The following is a 21,760-nucleotide window of genomic DNA, read 5'->3' as shown; positions in this document are numbered from 1 at the left end:
TTGTTAGTGTGCAAGATTCTGTTGGAAGCTGTTTTATAGATGTAGCTACAATAGTCCTGTGAGTTATGCAAGGGTTGTGTTCCCATGCATCCTTGCATAACTCGAATTTCGCGTGAGTTGGGGGGCGGCTTTTTTCCCTGGTGGGATGCATGTTCTGCATCCAGGGAAGCAGCAGGAAAACCTGGAACTCCTTTTGAAGGTAAGTCCTGGAGCTGGGAGTAGCAGTTGTGGAGGGTGAAGACTTGACGGTAGGTTGGGGCCATGGGAGGGGAGCAGGAGGGTTAAGTCTGGGGAGGGTTAGGGTTGAGGGAAGTTGTGGGGACAGGGACTGGACTTGAGCCGGGGGCATGCAGGGGGTTTGAACAGGGGTGGAGTGGGGTGTTGAACCAGAGCCGTGGGGGGGTGGAAGAGTGTTTGTGTGTGTGTAAGAGAACATTGAACCGGGGCTGGGGGTGGGGAGGGGTTTGAACCGGGGCCAGTTGGTGGTGGTGGTAAGCTGGAGCCATGCATGGGTGGTGAGCTGGGCCACAGGGAGTTTGAACTGGGGCCGCGTGGTGTGGGGGTGTTGAATCGGGGCTGGAGGAAGCAGGATTTTGAGTTGCACTTAACTCGCAATCACGCATTTTGAGGGTTTACTGTATAGAATTTCTACTGCGTAGATGTACTGTATTACCTTCCATACTGTGCAAATAACTAAAATGGATAATATGAGTCCAGTAGCAGAGGGGTAGCCATTTTAGTCTGTATCCCCAAAAATAACGAGAAGTCCTGTGGCACCTTGTAGGCGAACAGATTGTTGTGGAACATAAGCGTTTGTGGGCAAAGACCCACGAAAGTTTATGTTCCACAAAATCTGTTAGTCTGTAAGGGAATATGAGTCCAGCTGCTTTTGTCAGATGTAATGCATAAAATATGGGATTTATGTCCCACTTGGCTTTTGTTTGAAAGTAAGTACAGATTCTTTATAACCTATTTTAGATATCTGGGTGGATTGAGATGTTCTTGATGTGGTTATTACAAGGCTCAGTATTTTCAACTGAGCAAAAAAGTTGGAATAATAAACTTCACTATCAGCAATATGTCATAAGTCGTCTCTGTTTAAGAAAGGACAAAATAATATGTCAAGATCTCAGAACTTGTGCAGTAGAGAATAGCCACTGGAATCAAAGTGTTCTAGAAGACTGGACCCATGTGTCAGACCTTGTTGTTTTGTGAATAAAACTGTAATTCTGTGCGGTGTGGTTCAAGAGCTTTCGTTTAATCAAGTGTATTTCAGTTTGTCTGCATGTCAGTCACTTCTTGTACAGATAGATCTCTGATTGTTCAAAGGTTTTTAAATATGAATGATCTGCTTATAGCTTTCATTTTAAGTAATTGCCTTTAAGAGAGAAAAGAAGGCAGCAGTTTGCATTAACTGGTTATTCAAAAGTTTCTTTCTGAAATCCTCATTTTTGCATCATATGAAGGAGAGAGCACTTTTTGCTTTTTGCCCCATGGTAGAGAAAGATAGTAGGGGGGGCAAGAGCAGAAGGAGACCAGATTGTAGGGTTTTGTTTTTTCTCTTCCAGTTTCAGAAACAGATTTTCACAGCTCAGCTTACGCAAAGGCCCTTGTCTTTGTTTTTCTTGGATTGCTTGTAATTTACCAGTCAGCTGTTAGAGAGGAGAACAGTAAGGATCATTCATTTCTTCAAAAGCAGCTTAGCTTACCTAGTGCTTCATGTCCCTTGCATCATTTTTGTTTTTCAATACAGAAGTTATTTTAGGGTCTAAGGAGTCATTATTTCTACAGACCAACCTTCACAAGATTCCTCTGCCACATTCAGAATTGTCACATTTATTGAAGTCTTACATTTCTGCTTGTACTTTTTGGGGTATATGAGTGGGGCAGGTAGGTCAAGACGTGTGGAACAATTCCTCAGTGAGCCAATAACACAACTTAATACTCAACACGTTTTGCATTCAAGTTATCAAATTGTAAATGATACAACTGAAAATGGTTATATTATGAAGCATCTAGCTCCTGTTACAGCAACATGGGATCTATTGAACGCTTCTGCAGTCTATACAATGTGTAAACATCAGGCTTTAATGAGCTTTCTTATGGGAGACTGTGGCAGGGCACCCAGCTCTGTGCCTCTTCTGAGGACTTACACACTGCTGTCAGGCTTCGGTGGCCTAGTCTGTGTCCCAGTCAGGCCCCAGCAGCTGAGTCCATATCACAGGCCTCTGCAGCCCAGTCGATAGTACCAGTCAGGCCTCAGCAGAGCCAGTCAATATCCCACTTAGGCTTCAGTGGCCTAGTCCACAGTAGCAGGCCCAGCGGCATAGCTGGTAGTTGCAATCAGGCCGTGCAGCCTCGGTAGGCCCCAGCAGATTAATTGATCTTGGCAGGTCAGTGCTCCTGCTTCCTTGGGGTCACAGGGGTGAGGGTAGAGGAGCCCAGCCCCTCCTCTCCACTGAGCCCCAGCCCAGGGCCCTGTCGATGGCAGGGGTGGTCCCAACCATCAGCTCAGTGGGGAATCTTTCAGCAAGATGCCAAGCTCAAGAGTATCCACCAGGCTCCCTGCCCCGGGCTACTTCCTATCCCTTCTAGCCGTGATGCGCTGCTCAGGCTGCAGCTGCTTTTCCTTGGGCTGCTGCTGCTCCCCCTCTGCCTGCTGGTGCTCCCAAGCTATAGCAGGAGCTCCTGCTCCCCTGGTGGCCAGCCCCATCTGACTGGCTTCCCAGGCCTTGGAGCATGCCCAGAAGGGCCATGGGGGAGGGACTGTTTCCACCCAGCAAGCCTGACCCCCATCCCCCTGGCCAGCGTGGGGGTGGTATACCGCATCACACAGACCTTGGATTTATCACATTCTGCTTTACCAGTTTTCATTCGTATTTTTCCACACCCAGGGCAATGTATGCTATTCAAATTGCCCTCTTTGTCATGATCACAAGGAGCTTAACCTCGGGGGAAGGGGGAGGTGAGATGTGGTTAAGATTCTTCCTAAAGTACTTGTTCATGTCCATTGCATATTAGGTGTGCGCATATTCACCACATGCGCTAGTCTTGGAAGCTTTTCCCTCGATGGCATTCATTGGAGGCAGGCCCTGGCACCCCCTGGAGTGTTGCCTGTGTGGCATGGTATAAAAGGTGCCGTTGGTTCCTCCTTCCCCAGTTCCTTCTTATCACTGGTAATGGTGCTGAAACGATTCTTTGCCCTGGCGAAGACTTCTTGTTCAGACCCCTTTGTTGCAAACTTTATGCTGTACATAGTTTAATACTAGTTTCCTTAGTGTGTTGTAGGTTGGAATTTAGTGTCCCCGAACAGGATTTAGCCACTGGACAGGTCATGACTTGTTCCCCAGTGTTAAAGACCTCCAGCTGCTGTTAGAAATGTGTGCCACTTAGCGACCCCCACCCCAGCAGTTTACGGTGCCTAGAGGAGTCTCGGATCAGCGACAGGTTTCGTATTTGTAAAAGCTTTAAGCTTGGTGCAGAGAGAGAGCAGGACATTAGGCTTAAGGTCCTCCTTGTGGAGTTGGTGCTGACGCTGGCACTGGTGTGGTTGCAGTTAGACTGTGCACAGCACTGTGACTGTGGTGCGAAGTGTCCTGCTGGTACTGGTGTCGGACAGGAGAAGATCCTCCTCCCTGGCACCAGGCAGTAAGAAGGCTGGTCAAGGTCGATCTGCCCATAAGGGCAAATAAGGGGCTGGAGGCAAGCCTAGATGCTCAAAAGGTAGCTCATCCCTCCAAGTGGGAGCCGGGCCCCAGCCTCGATTGAGCAGGTTAGCCCTCGTGGGGACATGCCTGTCACCCTGGATAGTGACTCTGGAGTCCAGATTCTGGAAGTGCCATAGACTCCAGAGATTATACAGACAGTGCAGGATGTTGTCCCCCTTATGTTGTCCACACCAGTGTTGGCAGTGCTCAAGTCCAGAGGTAAATCTGCCCTTGGACTGCCTCCTCAGTACCCCCCAGTGCAGCTCTGCTTGCCTCTTCAGAGAGCATCCTGCCAGCATTCACCTGCTCAGAGCCACTACAACATGGATGTAGGCTGGTTTCTGGACTCCAGGCATCACTCTGCAGGCTCAAAGCATCAGTTGCTAGGAAGGGGGTGTAGAGAAGACATCTTGAAGCATGCATGACCCTGGTACCTTGAGCTTTCTAGCTGCTCCTGTCAGTTCAGCACCGCTCCTATGAAGCTCTCCATTGAAACTCTCTGTACCAGTCTCTGGCCTTTTGGTATAGGTTGGATTGCAGTGTTGATGTCTCTGCATTGAGGCATCAGTCGCGTTTTCATTCCCGTTCCTTTCTGCGGCACCAGGCAAAATACATTAGCATTGATCACCAGGATACCATTGCGGATCCACCACCAGTGGTCACTGGCATCTTGATGCACTGGATCATTGCCCACATAAAGATCCCATTTGGAGCATGGTGATCTTCGCAGCTGTGACATGGATGCTTGGTTGATCTTGGAGCAGTCCCTAGTCCCAGAGTTTGGCATTTCATCCCAGGTCTCTGAGTCTGAATCCTTGCAAGTGGGTCAAGGTCCTCCATTTCTGGTACAGATCCTCCCAGAGGCGTTGCCAGGTTTCTTGTGGACCCTGTACGATGTCTGGTGTCATGGCTCCCCACCAACCTTTGGGATTTGTGCAGCCATCCTGGGGACAAAAGATGGTGTGTGTAGCCTCCTACAGGCCTTTAGCCATGGTCTCTCATCGACAGAAGATGGAGAGCATCCTACCATGAACCCATCAGATACTACATATTCAGGAAAAACACCAACTGAGTAGGTTGCCAAAGTGGAGATGCCTGCCTTGCCAGCATTGTCCTCTTTCCCTAATCAAGCTATTTTGATCCTTCACCTGTTGTCCCTGAGAACAATGTCAAAGTTCACTAGAAGCTTTTGAGAAGGTTAACCTTGAACTTGGAGTAATAACTGGGGAGCTGGAGAAGCCCTCAGACACCCTCTTCGGTGTCCACAGATCAGCAGAATTGTGCTGTCAGTATTGAAGGGGTGGCTAAGATTACTAAGGCCCTATGGCAGACCTCTTCTTAGCTGCCCCCAGTGCAAATACTATGTGCCCACAACTGGATATAAAGATCTGCAGACTCGCTCTATCCTGAACTCATTAGTGGTATCTGCAGTCAGCAATTGGGAAAGGCAGGGCCAATCAGGAACTAATCTCAAAAACAGAGGCAAAAACTAGACCTTTTGAGAAAGCAGTTTAATCACCATCTGGCCTACAGGTACTTGGGTTAGTATGGCTAACAACTGACCATGTATATCCAAAATCACTGGTTCTGCCCCGGAGGACTCCAAGAAAGAATTCCAGGCCATCCTGGAGGAAGGGCAGGGAAGTTGCAAGACTAGCTTTGCAGGTGGCCTCCAGTGTGACTGATTCTCTGGTGCAAAATGTAGGAGAGGGGTCACATAACTGCAGTCCTCGGACTTGGTGGGGGGGCCAACGGTCCATCCAAGACTTTGGCTTCCAGGGCTGTGCTCTATTTACAGGGAAATCATGATAAATTGTATGGACTTGAGGACTCGTGCATGGTGATCAAGGCCTTGGGACTTTATGGCCGGGGGCAACAGAGGAAGCAGTTTAAGCCACAGCCTTCCGACCGGCAGTATGGTCAATAGAAACAGGACCTCTTCCTAAGAGAGCCAAGGTCTATAGTCACTGTCAAAGCCATCAGACCTTGATCTCAAGACCAGCTGGTTCTGCCCACCACCTGCAGTTGGTCAAAGCAGGTGTTATGAGTGTGTGCCTGATGGCACCGTTCCAGCCACTGTCGTGTATCCTGCCCCTTTCCTGTTCTCCAACCGCCTTTTTTTTTTTTTTTCCCTGCCCTGGGCATCTTTAACCTTGGGCTACTGGATCCTCAGTATAGTGGTGCAGAGTTATACCCCCACAACTTGTTTCCCCCTCCCACTCCACACCATCCTACCTCCCTGTCTTTCCTCAGGACCTCCTCTCATGAGAATCTACTGGGACAGGAAGTACAGGGACTGCTGCAGATGGGGGCTATGGAAGAAGTACCCCCAGAGCTCAAGGGCAAGGGGATTGTATTCCCACTTTCTGCTTTCAAAGGCCGTAGCCCACCCTGGACCTGCAAGGTGTTTCTCAAGAAGTTGAAGTTCCTCATTGTTTCCCTGGCCTGGCCATTCCCTGGATCCAGGAGACTGTTATGCTGCTCTCAGCTTGAAGGATGCATACTTCCATATAGAGATCTTTCAAGGGCACTGATGATTTCTCCATTTCACAGTGTTACAAGGAGGAGGGACAAAATTTGTTGACTTCTGAGAATAAGACGCAATGAGCTTATAGTGCAGCAAGGGATTTTTAGGTTGAAGATTAGGAAAAACTTCCTGTGAGGGTAGTTAACCACTGACATAAATTGCCTAAGAATTGTGTAATCTCCATCACTGGAGTCTTTTAACAGTAGGTTGGTTTAAACACTTGTCAGGAATGGTCTAGAAGATAATGCATAGCTCTACCATGAGTGCAGGCGAATGGACTAGACGACCTCTTGAGGTCTCTTCCAGTCCTGAAATTCTGTGATTTGTAGCCAGTTTGTCTTCTTGACTGTCCCTCCTCAAGCAAGTGGGAAACAAGATAATTAAATGTGATTCTGACCCAGTCTCTTTCCCCTGGTGAAATAGCTGTATGGCTTCCTGAAGGCTTGCAGAAGATAATATGCCGCTTAGTGAGTAGTTTTCACTTGAGTTCATTTTTCCTCCTGATCTCCATTGAACTGGACATTCAAAATATTGTACCAAAGCCCCTGATCCTTCTTTTAAGCTAGAATTTTAAATGTTCCTACTTGATATATGCAGTTTTCACTGGACTGATTCTTGTTTTTCTAATGCTTAAACATTGAATCACCACTTCTTTCACTTCTTCTGTTTTTATTTATATATTTTAAAATCCCTTTTGTTCTATGTTTTGTAGGTTTATGGGTGTCTGTGTACATCAAGGACAGCTGCATGCACTGACTGAGGTAAGACTTTTCATGTTTATTGCGTGTATTCACCTGGGGGCAGATTTTACATTTTGTTGAGTAGCAGTTTCTTGTGCAAGTAGTCCCTCTGGCTTTGATAGGATCACTCACTGTAAAGTTTACAGAATCAGAGTTCTTAGGAGTCACACAGAAACACAGTTAACACCCAGCTTTCAAACACAGATGAAAAAGAGGACCAAAAAGCAACATCTAGGTATGTAAATAAGATTTGGTTGTATCTTTAAGGTGGCTTTGTCTAAAATATGTACGTGTATGACTTCGTGTACCATCATATTACAATTCAGCCTTCTTTTTATGTTTTGTTTTTTATGTGTGTGTTGCATTTTGTGGGAGGGACATCCAAATCACAAACTTCCTGTTCAGAAAGAACATATTCTCCCTTCCTGAGCTCTGTGGTTTGGTCACCATCCATCTAGCTGAGGTAGGCTAGACCAGGGCTTTCTACGCTTTCCTGACTGCACTCCATTTCCAGATCTACCAGCTGCCTGCATACCCTTACCCTTCTAATCACTCTTACTTTTTGTGGCTCTTCTTAACTCTACGTATCATTAGACCTCTGTCCATATTTCACTGTTATGTACAGATATATTTGTAAGCTGATATATAGGAACAAAACCAAACCCCCTAAGTACTGAGATCAGTTAGACAAGACAGTTGCTGTGCAGTGATGGGAGATGGAGGCTCTGCATGTCAGGGTCTCTCTATAGCTGTGTTCTGATTATTCACTTACATAATCAGCTTGCTACATATGGGCATTTTGTCATGGAAGCAGTGAGCACATGCGGGCATTCATTTTTTTTCTGTGATTTATTAGTTCATACATGTTCAGTGCTCTGAAAATGTAAAGTGCTGTATAAGTTATGAATAATATAGTTAGTCCAAGTTTTTCCAGTTATACTGTCATTTCTTCTTTTGGAATATGGTGAACAATACTGACCACATAGCTAGGGCAACCATATCACCCTGTCCCAAATGCAGGACAGAGAGAGATAGGCAGGAGGGGTGGCTCCTCCAAGCCCCTGGGAGCCAGGAAGGAGGTAGCAGCTGCTGGTGCTCCCTGGGAGCCCACCCCAGGAGCCCAGGAAAGTGGCAGCTGCCCATGCTCCCCCTGCTTCCCCGAGGTTGGGGGCAGGGATGCAAAATATGGGCCAATGAGTCCCTTTTTTTTTAAAAAAAAAAGGTCAGGGCACCTTTTTGGTGTCTCAAATATGGGACCGTCCCACCCAATATGGGACGTATGGTCACTGGTCACACAGCTTTATGGAGTTTCTGGGACTTGGAGAACAGTGGCAGAAGTGAATGGTTAAGGGAGTTGCTAGTAGGATATGTATTCTGCACTTCTAGTGCCACCAGTTCCAGCACAGCCCAGAGTGACAGTAGTGACCAAAACGAAACTACCATCTGGTGACTGTTCATTAGCATGTTTGAAAGGAACTGGTTTCATTCTATTTTTGGTTAGTGTGTCATACTTAACAAAAAATCCACCAGCTTGGTTGATTCTAATCTCTGTCCTTACTGGCACTTCAAGGAGAGCTGTCCAGGACTGAACAGGACATAGAGGTTGAACTGTTCTCTCAAGAGGCCACTGCTTCCTGGGGCCTGGTTGCGGCAGTGCAAGCAGAATCTTGTATTATTGCAGCCTAAGTTTGGTACTTTTCTAATGGCTGGTAATCAGACTCTCGAGGTGTCTCCCCTGCTCCGCCTCTCCCCTCCACCATTTAAATAAAGAAAAAAGAAGAAAATAGTGGACAAGAGAACTTGTGAAATGACACCCAAACTGTCCGGATGAAAACTTGATGGGGGGGCAAACATACTGCAACCTAGGCTGGACCCATCCTTTGGATAGATATGTAGGGGCTTTTGGACTCTGACAGCACTGAAAATTTTGTTAAATCGTTTATATCTATTTTTAGATTATGAAAGCTGCTTAAAAATAAACTAACGTTTGTTGGCATGAAATCTGTTTTAGTACAGAGAACCTACAATTCTTTTGGAGTTGGGGAGTAATTATGTTTTCAGAAGGATAACGGTTTGAGATGTTAAATTAACATCTCAACAAAATGTAATGTCTAATTGTATGAATTTGTTCCTGTGCCTGATGGTAAGCTGAAGAAAGATGAGACCTAACAAATGTAGTGTATTGTGCATGAATTTTCTTTAGGCATGTAAATGCCATCCAGAGGAAGGGAAGTAGTTATAAAAGCTGTTTAGAATAGTTCTATGAATTTGAGAAGTTATCTGGCTGTTCAGGGTCTGTTACTGGTATCTAGCACTTTACTGCTGGCAGGTGGCAAGTCAAGTTACATTTAATGAAACCATTTCCACGTGTCTGAGCAGACAATCTGTACAGGCAGAGATCTGCAGAACATAAAATGTGTGGTTGTGGAAAGTGTTGATATTCTGGTGCTTGGTTTTGTTTTGTTTCTCTTTGGCAGCGTTTGTACACGCTTTTAATTGTCCCCCTCAGAAATGGGTTTTGTTTGAAAACTGTCTGGCCAAGGAACAGCTAATGCATGGTGTTTCCAAAATATGAAATTAGAATTAATTGGCCTGGACTGGGACCCTGGTTGTTTTAATTTCACAGGATGATCAATATTGAATGTATTCAATGTACTATTCAGGCTGTGAGCTGTGGCACATCTCTCTTTGAGCAGTAGTAAAGCATGTACCATCGTGCACATACCATTCAAACATTTGGAAAATGGAATTGATGCTTTAACACAACAGGAGTGCAAAGGGAGTAATCTGTATTTGCTTCATTCAGTAGAGAGCAGCCACAAGGGTTCAGCATCCTCATGCAACTTATTCCCCAGGTCCCTTGCAATGATTCCTCTGAGGAGGCTACTTAGTGAACTGGTGAGATTTTGTATAATGCTTTTAGTACTGAAGAGATCAGAAACCTTTTTACATGCACTGTGGATGCATCTACGCTAGGGTCTAACTTTTGAAGTTACCCTTTGAAGTTATGCGCTACTTTGAAGTAGCCAGCAGAGAGTCTACACACTTTTTTTTTTTTTCCCCCCTTACTTTGAAGTTAACGTCAAAGTGAGGGAGCCCAACTTCAAAGTCCTTACTCTATTCCCAGGAATTGTGTATTGCCCTACTTCGAAGTTTAACTTCGAAGTCAAGTATGTGTAGATGTTCAACTTCAATGTCTGTTACTTCGAAGCAAGCAACTTCAAAGTTATTTTTGTAGTGTAGACATGGCTTGTGAGTTGTATATAGTCACAGTACAGCATTGTTGAAGGGGAACTGAAACTCCAGTATCCTTGTGTATGTTGGATGAAAACAATTCTGGGACCATTTTGAGCTTGCGGTGTCTGTACAGTGCCACACAAACTCCAGCACTCCCAGCACCAGGCATTTTTAAAGGTGTTGATTGTGCAGGATCATAGCTACAATGGGCTTATTACCATCAGTCCAGTGTACAGAAATTTGTCCCCGTTGTGGCGTTGCTACACTCATTCAGCCATTGGTAATTCTATCCCCCAGTGCTTGGAAAGTTAACTGGAAGCACTACTGTTAGTGTTGGTATGAGGCCTTAAGTGTTTCAGGAATCCCAGACCCATTGCGACAACCATGGCTGTGAGGTGGAGTGTGTGTGTGTGTGTGTAAGGGAAAAACTGGGAGATGCTGAACAGGAAAAGTAGGGAAATAGGCCTTCTAGTGCAGTTGATGTCCCTTTATTGGTTTCCTGGAGTGTAGATTCTACTTTTATGTTCAGCAGTTAGTCACAGCAGTCACTGTGTAGTGTGCCTCACAGATGCTGCACATTCAGGTTCTGGAAAAGTGTTGAAGTATGAAATGCTTTCTGTGTCCTCTGCCTGCTGCAGCACTGCTTTCTGCTTCAGTATGTCCCGGCAGCCTAAGGTGGGATGTTAACACGTGAGTGTGCCAAAAAGCGTGGCAAGGAAAATCAATTGAGTGGCTTTCGATGGGCTTTTAAAAAGAAAACTGAACCGGCACAATTTCAACTTAAGGAGGTGTTTTTTACAACTGTGTATTAAACTTCAGGAAAAACAATTTATGGTGTGGATGCTTCCAGACATGTCAAATTTTATCTGACAAGGGGATTCCTGGATTGTTCTGACACGTATATTTAAATAACTTATTGAACAAGACACCTCTTACTTTTCCTCCCAATCAATCATAATCATCTCTCATTGTCTTCAGAGAAAACTATTATGTAGCAGTTTAGAATTCCCTCCTCTCCTCCCCCTGCTCTGGCTGCAGCTCCTTTATTATAAATTCTGTTTTCATAATTCCAGCTAGTGGTAAGGGACATTTCTGTTGCTTTTGATAGGGAGATTTGTTTGTTTTCTGCATGTCTGTTTATGCTGACTGGGAATCGCTTTCCCTTCTCTGTCCCTCCTCTAGGCAAATTGTAAATGCAATCAGTTGGATTTGAAGTCTTCGTGGATTGTTTTAATTACAATTTAGTTTTGGAGCCTGGCTCCGATGAGGCAGTGGGGGGAGAGAATATTAAAAAAAAAAACCTAGTTCCTAGATTTGTTCTTAATTTACAAACTAAGCATCTAACAGCCAAGGTTTCATGTTCTTTTCTGCTTCCATGAGCAGAGGTGAACCTGCAATTGATTATCCATGTCAGGTGTACTTCCACGTCCCTTGACTCCTTGGAAAATGGGTTTTGGCTCTGGTTTGAGGAGACAACTAGGCACCACTTTATTCTCCTTCACTCCAAATCCATTGGTTATGGTGGAGTCCTGATAGGTAATGCGGTTCTTAGTGATCATTATACATGTCTGGTGGCTCTGAAAGGCCTGAGGCTCACACAATTTGTTCTTTTCCTAATACTGAAGGATTAAAACAGATCTACTGATATGAGAACCTCTGTGTGCATGTACTAGTTTTTGGGCCATTCTAGGAGAGGGGTTCCAGAACACAGTAACATGCTTAGTTTGTTTCACTCATCAAGGAGATTGGCCTAGCTATTTAGATGTCCAGATTAAATAGATTTGTGACCCTTTTTCAGGCTTCCTGTACTGCCCCCCCTGCCCTCCCCCTCACATCACTGCTATGAAAAAACCTGTCCACTTGTCTCTTGCATGTTTTAAGGATACTCACGGCACAGATCCTTTCTCTGGCACTCTCTCTTGAGAGCTGGAACTTGCTGATCAGCTGACTGGCTCCTAAGCTCAATGATGATCCTTCATATTCTCCCTTCACTGAAATGTACCCAGAACTCCACCCCAAGGAGAGTGTTTTCTGTTTAACTCTCTTTCAGGAGGCATGTTGCTACTATGAAGCATATAACACACACAGCCACTGCACAGATTCTACTTAGTCAGAAAAAGCACAAGACAGGATGGCTATTGCTTTCTAGACTGTTTGTACTAACTGTAATATGTGTCTTGAACACACCCTTCACTGGGGCTTCCTTGCGGACCATCTGGGCTCAGGCAGTCAAGAAGAGTTCCCCTGCTTCAGGGCTGCATCAGTGCAGGTCAGCTTCAGCTTCTGAATGTGGCAAACATCCCAAATAGATGAATTTTTCCTGTCCTGTCGTCTTTGTCGATGACTCCACTTCAAGCTTCCCCAGATGATCAGAAACCCCTGCCAGGTGACTTTGTTCTCATGTTTCCTAGAGTGACTTCATTTGTGTTAAGTATCACAGAGGTAGCTGTGTTAGTGTGTATCTTCGAGAACAAAAAGTTGTCCTGTGGCACCTTATAGACTAACAGATATTTTGGAGTATAAGCTTTCGTGGGCAAAGACCCGCTTCATGCATCTGATGAAGCACGTCTTTGCCCACGAAAGCTTATGCTCCAAAATATCTGTTAGTTTATAAGGTGCTACAGGACTACTTGTTGTTCATTTGTGTTGTGGAGCATTTTAAATCAATTTACACTTTCTTTTGTTCTGTTTTTACTATTTCAATGCAATGTGGAGGCAAACAGACAGTAGAGAAGATAAGTCTGCACGTTTAAAACTGAGCTTGCTGCTTGGTAAAAGACACATAGAAAGTTCATAATCTTACCCAGAAGTAATAGGTCATACATACAAGCAAGTTTCCTTATTCGTCACAGCCAGCTTATGGAGATGTAGAATCCACAAGGGCCATCGTTCTTGCTCCATTCTGGAGACATCATCACTGGCTCTCTGGCACTCTTCCCTTAATGTCTCAATAGTTAACTGTTTACCCACCAATTGAGGTTTGTGGTGTTGGAGTGTTTCTTCTGCAATTCTAAAGGAGCCTCTCCTTCAGGTTAGTATGAGTGCTTCCAAAGGGTGGTAGTGGTGTTTCTGCAACAGATGCATTAGCACTGGCTCCCTATTTCAGTGAGGTTAGCCCACAGTATCACAAAAATAAAAGAGAGGAATCTAAGAAGTGGCAAAAAGTTGAGGCAAGAGAAGAGAGATTAAAATGAAAGTGGAAACCCACATAGTTACCCTGTTATCACTATGGTGGGAGCTATCTCGCACACTAAAAGCTTCGTCATCTTCATTTAAGTGGTGTCCCTGTGGGTGCTCCACTGTAGGCACAGGGAGAGTGAGGATGAGGATTTTTCTAGAGCCGTAGTCAGGCAGGCCATGCATGTGTGGTCGGTGCCTTACGTCATTCGCGCCATTTTTGTCACACACACAGTCCAGCTCTCGCCATTTCATTTCAACTGCTTCCTGGTGCAGATGGAGCAAACCTCTGTGATTTTTACCTCATTGTTCCTAGTTGTCTTCAGGGTTCCCCATTTTTCTCTTCATACTGCTTGTTGTTCTAAAAAAAAAAAAAAAAAAAAAAAAAGTAGATTAATTAAGAGCTTTTTTCCCTCTCCATAGTTCTACTTTAGTTACATAAGTGCCAGTCATTAAAAAAAAAAAAGAGTTGATAAATGTGCCGGGTTTTAAGAAATTCAAGACGTGCTGTGAGGCAGTGCTTGCATCGGATGGACATTCCTCCTGTATTCATTGCCTTGGTGAGGCTCATCTGCCTCCAAAGTGCCCTCATTGTTCCAAGCTGACTGTGAGAGCCTGCCACAATAGGAAAATGTGGCTTCACATAATCTTATTTGATAGAGCTCTCCAGTCTTCATCTTTGGAGTCTTTGGCATCTCCTGACCTGACGGCTCATTAACAAAGAACCTCGTCAGCATTGGCAACTTCCCCCCCAAAAGATTAGGGCCTTGCCTGCAAGATCCCTGCTGGCTACATAGCAGAGCAGATCAAATGTTACTGACAAGCCCCACAAGGAGAGCTCTGCTGCTTCTACTTGGAAATTGGCGCCTACCACGAAGCCAAAGAAGATGGTGTCTGTGGTGTTGACCCCAAAGGACGCAGCACCTAGAATATCGGCACCGGCTGCCTCAAAGTCAGCAACACCGAAGGACTCCTCCAAACCATTGATGCCGATGGCACCAAAGATCACCTTGGCATTGCCATCAGCATTGGTACTGAAGACGGCTGTGGCACCCCCGCACCATTGGTACCGAGAGAAATGGCACCAGCATATTCAACGCTGAGGCAGTGGGCACTGCGGCACTCAACAACCAGGACAGAACTGGGGAAGGCGACATCTAAAACAAGGCACCAAAACTCTTCACCTCACTCTCCTTCTCTGACCTCTTCCCTGGCATCATCCCCCTCACTCCCACGGCGCTTGCCCATACGGCCTCCCTGTAATTCTTCTCAATCCCCACACAGCTGGCTGCCCTCAGCCTGGCTAGAACAGAAGCCGAACAATATCAACATCACCTCTCTGTCTCTCCATCGCATAGAGGCCCCTGCAGACACTCAGATTCACCACATTCATCTTGAATGTCTCACTGGGATCACGACAGAAGCTCAAGCTAATGAAGATACTCTCCCATTCAAACCCCGATTCATTAAATACAGTCTTCCTCCACCTTACGAGGGTAATTCGTTCCTGAAAAACTCCTCTTAGGGCGAATTCTTGTAAGTCAAAAAAGTAATTACCATTAATTTCAACATGGAAAAAATTTTATGCGTTCCTGAGCCCCAAAATTTACACCCATTTGTGCTAAAACAACACCAAATCCCATTAAAATGAACACAATTACTTCAATAGTTAACATTAGTTATCATAACAAGGCATTTTCCCTTCATTAATTACTCTATAATATGGCTGTTTACCTGCTTTCGGGGGGCTGTCCCAGGTGCAGAGACAGGGCTGTGAGGGGAACGGAAATCCAAGAGTGCCTGGGACGGGGCGCAAAGCTGGGTAGCTGCCCACGGCTGCAGAAGTGGGGTCAGTGCAAGGGGCTGGGCAGGGCAGAACAGGGCACAGGGAGGCAGCCTGGCCTTGAGCTCAGCTTAGGTTAAGCAGAGAGGGGGCAGTGCCAGGGGCTGGCCACGCGGGAAGCTAGGCAGGCACAGGGGGCCCCTGGCTGGTGAGGGGCAGTGCCTCGCTCATACGGGGCTCCACGGCGGAGAGACCCCACCGGCGGTGGCAAAGGAGGCAGCAGCAGGCGAGCCAAGCGCTGAATGAGATGGAACGCCACAGGTGGTGAGTGGCTCCCAAGGCGCAGCTGCACGGGGGGAGCAGCAGCGGCAGGGCTGGGAGGGGCTGCGTGCCTAGCATCCACGTCTCACAGAGCGGCGTGATCTACTGCCAGGACTCAGACAAGTCTACCTCACCGCACCGCGCCACTGCCCCTCTGCATGGCCTCTTCATCAAGACTGACATGGCCGACTCCATCCCCTCAGTGCTCACCTACCATAGCCGCCAGCCTCTGCCAGGAGTGCAGGGAGCCTGCGGCTGCCGGCTGAGCTGCGGTGCGCTGCTGCTGCAGCGCTGGGGCGGAGACCCAGACCAGCCACAGCAGTGTCAAGGTAAAGGCGAGGGTGGGCTGAGGTGCCCAGGGCGGTGGCTCCACGGGTGGGCGCTGTCCCCTCCTCTCCCAGCTCCGGAGGTGTGCGCCTGCTGTGGCTGGCCGGTGGCTCCGGGAAACCGCTGCCGGGTGCTGCGGAGAGATGCGCCGGGCGAGCAGCAGCTGCGGGCAGCCGTTGCCTGGAGCCCCAGCCTTTCTCCCGCTGCAGGGCGGCCACGTCCCGCTGAGGCACGCGAAATCCAAATCAGTCCTCATAAATGTGAAGAAATGCCTCATAAGCCGAAGTAGGGGTATGAAATGAAACTCCTTGTAAAGTTGAATTCTTGTAACCCAAATGGGCATATCTTGGGGTATGACTGTACATCAAAAAGCTGTCCTATTATTGCACTCAACACAAACTTCTTCAGTGTGAATTCTCTTTTTGGGTTGTGCAAATCTTTTTCCAGTGATCCAAGTGCTTAGTAGTGAAATCTCTTGAGATATTTGAGCACATATTTCTTGCAGCTATTTTAGTAACCGCCAAACCCCTTTTAGAAACAAGAATCTGGTGTTGGCAGTTGTTCTCCACAAATGAAGGATGAGTTTTTGTTACTTTTTTACACAGTCTTGATTATTTTCCTCTTTACCATGCTTGCTTGCAGCCAGCCTGTACTGATTTAAAGCTTGCAAAATAGAATTACAGCATTACTTGAGTACTTTGCTATTTTGTACTTTTAATTAACCAAACGGTTAGGAATCTTTAGTTTAAATATAGTGGTGGGGGGAGTAGATACCTTATTTTCTTTTGAGGCACTTATAGGATATATTCCTCAGTATTTCAGCACTGGTTCACAGGGAAATATTCTTCCATTTTCTTGTATATTTTTCCCCACCTCCTCTGGTGCTCTACCTTATTTATTCTTGTGAGCTCAGTTTAAGTGAACATTTTTACTATGTGTACACATACGTGATTTTATAAATTATGATGCTTATGGAGGCAGGCACAGTGGCAGGATGCTTACTTTGGGTGTCATGGATTTTTGCAGTTGTTGTAGATTTAATTAACACAGATTCTGTTCTCCAGCAGGAGCGGGAAGAAGGCTGGGAAGCTGTCTCTTGGAACTTTTTGCTGACTAACCGATGAGAATTTACCTATTAATCCTAAACGTTCTCATTTTGGTTTAAGGGAGTGAATTTTGGATTAACATTCTAAAAGACAGAAATTCCCTTGAAAAGGCTAGGAGGAGCATACTATGTTTCTACCAGCAGTCGGTTTCTGGCCCCTTTTTTAAATACCATCTATGTCTGTGATGCCTCAGAGGAACAGATGTAGGAGTTCTGTAAGAACTCTGAAGTAGGTATAAAATTATGTTGATTAAATTTGGGATTAAAGTGATCCCTGTAATCTATGAAACAATGCACAATGAGTTTTGGAATGATATATTTATTTGCATGACCTATTCTTTTTTCTTTACTCATTTCTTCCTAGGTTTCCTGTCACCAGTTGCAATTTCTTTTGGTGTTTTAACTGTTGCTTGCATAATGGAATGTGAATAACAGATAATCCCTGCATCTGGTGCAGTACCAATGTCTCAGTGGTTGGGGGTGTGTGGCCTAGACTGGAATCTGTAAGAAAACTAGGCCTTTTCAGTTGTGAAACTGAAAAGTCCATGCACGCCAATGCCAGGGTGATGGGTGCAGTCTGAGAAACGAGGTATTTTCTAAAAATAATTTAAATATTCATTAGTGCCATATATCTACCATGTACTGCTCCTTGGGTGGATTCCAGCTATAGGACAATTGCACCCAGTCACAGGAGGATCATGCCTCTGTATTAGGATCTTCTGGTGGCACAAAGCTAGAGTAGCTGTTCCTGTTCTGCCACCTTTTCCTTCTGCTACCAGAATAGGGGTGGTGGAAATAAGGTTTTGGCCAGATTACTATTAACTTTGTGACAGTCCTCCATTGCCATTTTGTTCCTCTGGGGTCATCAGCAGCTTGTGTAAGAGAGAGCAGCTGTCGGGCAGCTCTAACTCAGTGCCAGGAGACCACATTTGAACGTAATGGCTCCAGGATCAGGGATGTGTGGTTTGGTCCTGTGGAGAGATTAATGATAATGTGGTATTCAGCAGAGCAGTTAATGTATGTGACAGCATTAGGATCAAATAAGGAGAATATGCAATTGAGACACTCTTGTTCAAGCTCCATTAGGCCTCCCCCTGAATCCACATGGATCTGTCGCAACCTGGCCTTAAAAATGAAGACATGAACAAACCAAGGAGATGGCGTGTAAAGAGAAGGGGAGAGAAAGATGAGGAACATGTTCACTCACGTGTTTGGACAACACAAATTTCTAATATTTATGAGATTAATTGTTTAATATCTTTATGACTGTCTTCCCTGCTGTAAAATAGAATTAATGCCTCTTCCCATGGTGCTGGAAAAATTGTTTTATTGTATTGTAAAGGGCTTTGCACTTTCACTTTCCAGATGAGAATTTCAGTATTGTGATTATTGCAGTAAGTTTTTTTTTTTTTAAAGGAGCAGGTTTTATGTTGCGATAAACTGACGCAGATGTTAAGACCTTGTTAGTTCTTTCATCATATTTTATTTATAAACCTGAAGTTATTTAATTTTACTGCAGGGATGGTAGAAAAGAGGAAGTGATCTTAAAGCCATGGTGCATACTTCTGTGTCCAAGTACTTGTCTCCTGTGTGAAGAGTTGTATAATACGCCTGTAAAAAATATATAGAATGTGTTTACGACTGGTGTATTGTCTACTTCCTGATTTGAGTCAATGTGAATGCATGGTTTTAAAAAAAAAAAAAAAAAAAAGGTAGATCTGCTGTGCTACTGAACCTAGTCTGACAAAAAGAATTGGAATATTTTTAACAGCAACTAAGACAGTGGTAGAAAAAGTACCCAAAAAGTTACTTGGATAATAGTACTGCTACTTTAAACAAAATTTAATTACGTAAAAGTCAAAGTATCTTTCTGGAGAACCACTTCAGAAAAAGTACAATGGTATTATGTCTTGCTCTTTTTGGGACAACTTTAAAAAATATAGATGTGAATGTTCAGATTTTTCTTAGCCAGTCGATCTGAAATATTTTAACTGCATTTTTGTATGAGAAAATGTGCTTAATTTGATTTTCAGTGTTCCTTAGCTAACATCATATGTGCCAACAATGCCCAGATGCTTTGTATATTGAACAGACTTCAAACTCTCGTAGACAAAGAGTTAATGGGCACAAAACAGACATGAAAACACTCCTGATCCACAAACCGGTCAGCCATCATTTTAATGGAGTGGGCCATTCTGTTAATGACTTAAGAGTTTGCGTATTACTGAAGAAGAACTTTCACACTACTTTGGAAAGAGAGGCTGCTGAACTCTCCTTTTTTATTCAAATTCGACACATTAATATGCGGTTTGAACCGGGATGTGAATTTTCTGGGTCATTATAGGGGCTCTTTTCCACACTTGACTTAATCTAATTCTTGACTCTCTCCCTCCCCTGTTCCCTACTCTCTGATTTGCTCACCTTGATATTTTTTTTTCTGATTTGTCAACCTTAATTACTATTTTTAGTTCTCTATGCCTTAAATATTGAGTCTGTTCTGGTATGGCTATGATCTGAAGGAGTGGGTCTGTCCCACGAGAGCTCACCTAATAAATTATTTTGTTAGTCTTTGAAGTGCTACTTTACTGCTTTTTTGTTTTGAATATCTGACAATTCCTTTTTGCATGTGTGTCGGTGTGCATCCCACTGTACATGCTCATGTGTGTGATATTGGTGTCTTGAATTGCAGTCTGTGACTTTCTGACCTGGGAGAGAGTGATGCATTTTGTATATCCTGGAGTCCTCCCTCAGCCACTTGCAGGAATTGATATGTACTGCACTTTAGAAAGAGCACAAGATCCTGGTGACACCAATGCCACCAGATAGACTGGGGGAGAATATCAGTAAGAGCCAGGCCTAAGTCCAGAGCAGTCACATCATTCTGTTTCACTCCCTTACACACCTGTCATCCTTGTTACTTGATGAAGTCCCCTTGGCATTGATGTGGACGTGTGCACATGCATGCGCGCGCGCACACACACCTGTCATACAAGAAAAAATCTCAGGTGGTTGCTGTACTTTCAGCCTGGTCAGGCTTAGACTCCTGATAATGACAGGCTACTTGATCCATCTGCTGGGACTTGGTACCAAAAGCCAACCACAGTACCACCAACTGTAAAGAGGATAGAGAAGAGGTACTGAGTCCCTCAAAAATATTCCAGTACTCTTCCTCCTGTCCTATCTTGACACAGACTCCCTGGTTGGCAGTGTCCTCAATCTGAGTGAAGACAAAGAACACTGGACATTCACAAGGAGATGTCATGGCTAGGATTGTAATTTAGACACGAGACAAGTTTGGAGTAGGCCGACAGGCGTGTGAGTTGTCCACATAAGCTCATAGTTAAATTTGGGTTTACACAGGAGAAGAGAATAAGGAGTTGAAATCAGAGGAAGGCTGATGAGGTGGAATTAAGTAGATGGTAGGTGACTGCAATGTAAGGGGGAAGCAAAAAGAAGTCGGGGCAGTGTTGCTCAAAAGAGGAAAAATGGTGGAAAGGTTTGGAAGCAGCAGGAGTGAGAGGCGTGTTCTCAGCATACCCTTCACAGTCAGGTCCAGAATGAGAGAGGAGCGGTCTCAGTATCAGAGTGCAGCTGCAGCGGTTATGGCTCTCTGAGAGCCAGGAACTGGAGGGAGTGAGACATGAAAAGGCTTTGGATAACTGAGGTCTCTCTTTGGGGAGGAGCAGGCATTCCAGAGACACAAATGGGGAGTAGGAAAGGGAGGAAGCAGTGGGATGGGCATGTGGTTTGGAAAGATGGTGTAAGAGGAGCAGCAGTGGTGGTGGGGACTGATGCAAGTGAGGATGGGGATGGCAGGAGGACCACATCTGGGACAAATGTCACCAGAGGTGAGGATGAGAAGGCAGGGGATGGTGCAAATGAGGGATCTGGTTTATGTGCTGGGAGGAAGAGGGGGATAGAGATGCAGAGAGAATTGGTGGAAACAATAGCAGGATGAGGGTGACCAGGCTGGGGAAATGGAGCAAATAGGCAGTGGGAGGGAAGAGGTGGAAAGATGCTACTGTGCTGAAGAGGGATGCGGTGAGCTATGGGTCTGAGGCAGATGAACAAAGCTAATTAAATAAATTTAAGCTCATGCTTATGAGAGCTGCCCCGCATGATGTCGGTGTGTTTTCCAACCCTGTTAGGGATGAGGGAACGATGTGTCTGGGCTCCATCACTGGGAGGATCTGATGTAGGGACACACCACACCACAAGAGCAGTTCTCTGGTGTTTGTAGATGCTGTCCCACAGGCAGCAAGAGTGTGGTGTCCCGCCTGCCAAGGAGGGGTATTGGTAGGACACAGGTAAGGACACTTGGCTTTTAAAAGTCATGTTTTACAACTAACAGTGTGCCATTAAATCTTAGACACACTGTGGCTGTTCTGTGCTGCAGAATGAGTCAAATACAGTGAAGTGTTGTTTCACAGAAGTTAAGACAAAGTACTTATTCTCAACTTTGTTCATATTATTTTCCTTGGGAACCAAATATTTTGTGATCTATTTAAAAGAAGGGGTAAAAAGACTTCAGTCCCCAAACACAGCTTGATGCACTCAACATACCAAAAATCAATTTTAAAAAAAAAAACACATGAGGTTTCCAGGCTTTAACTAACAAAAGGCAGCAAATTTGGAGTTCTGGCTGAAACTGTCTTCTGTTCATTCCCTTTATTAAGGGGTTCAGGGGGCCCCAAGCTCTGCACCCCATCCGCAGGCAGGCGTGACTCTCACTCAGCAGGAGAACAGGTTTATTAGCCAACAGGGCACAGCATCGTACGCAGGTGTCAGTACAGCGGGCAGAGACAGTCATCCCAATTCATGTTGAGGAGAGGAGGC

General features: G+C 45.3%; 1 protein-coding gene across 1 annotated transcript in view; it reads left to right on the top strand.

The window, feature by feature from the left end:
• TESK2 (testis associated actin remodelling kinase 2) overlaps positions 1-21,760 on the top strand; it is a 110,847-nt gene that overhangs the window by 37,987 nt on the left and 51,100 nt on the right. The window contains exon 4 of the mRNA XM_075003535.1: positions 6,947-6,995. Within this exon, the coding sequence (XP_074859636.1) occupies positions 6,947-6,995 (49 nt within the window). The remainder of the gene's footprint in view (positions 1-6,946; positions 6,996-21,760) is intronic.

The sequence above is a fragment of the Carettochelys insculpta genome, chromosome 9 (assembly GCF_033958435.1).
Source record: "Carettochelys insculpta isolate YL-2023 chromosome 9, ASM3395843v1, whole genome shotgun sequence".
Lineage (NCBI taxonomy): Eukaryota > Metazoa > Chordata > Testudines > Carettochelyidae > Carettochelys > Carettochelys insculpta.
The sequence above is the reverse complement of the archived record's forward strand: the minus strand, read 5'-3'. Positions and strand labels throughout refer to the sequence as shown.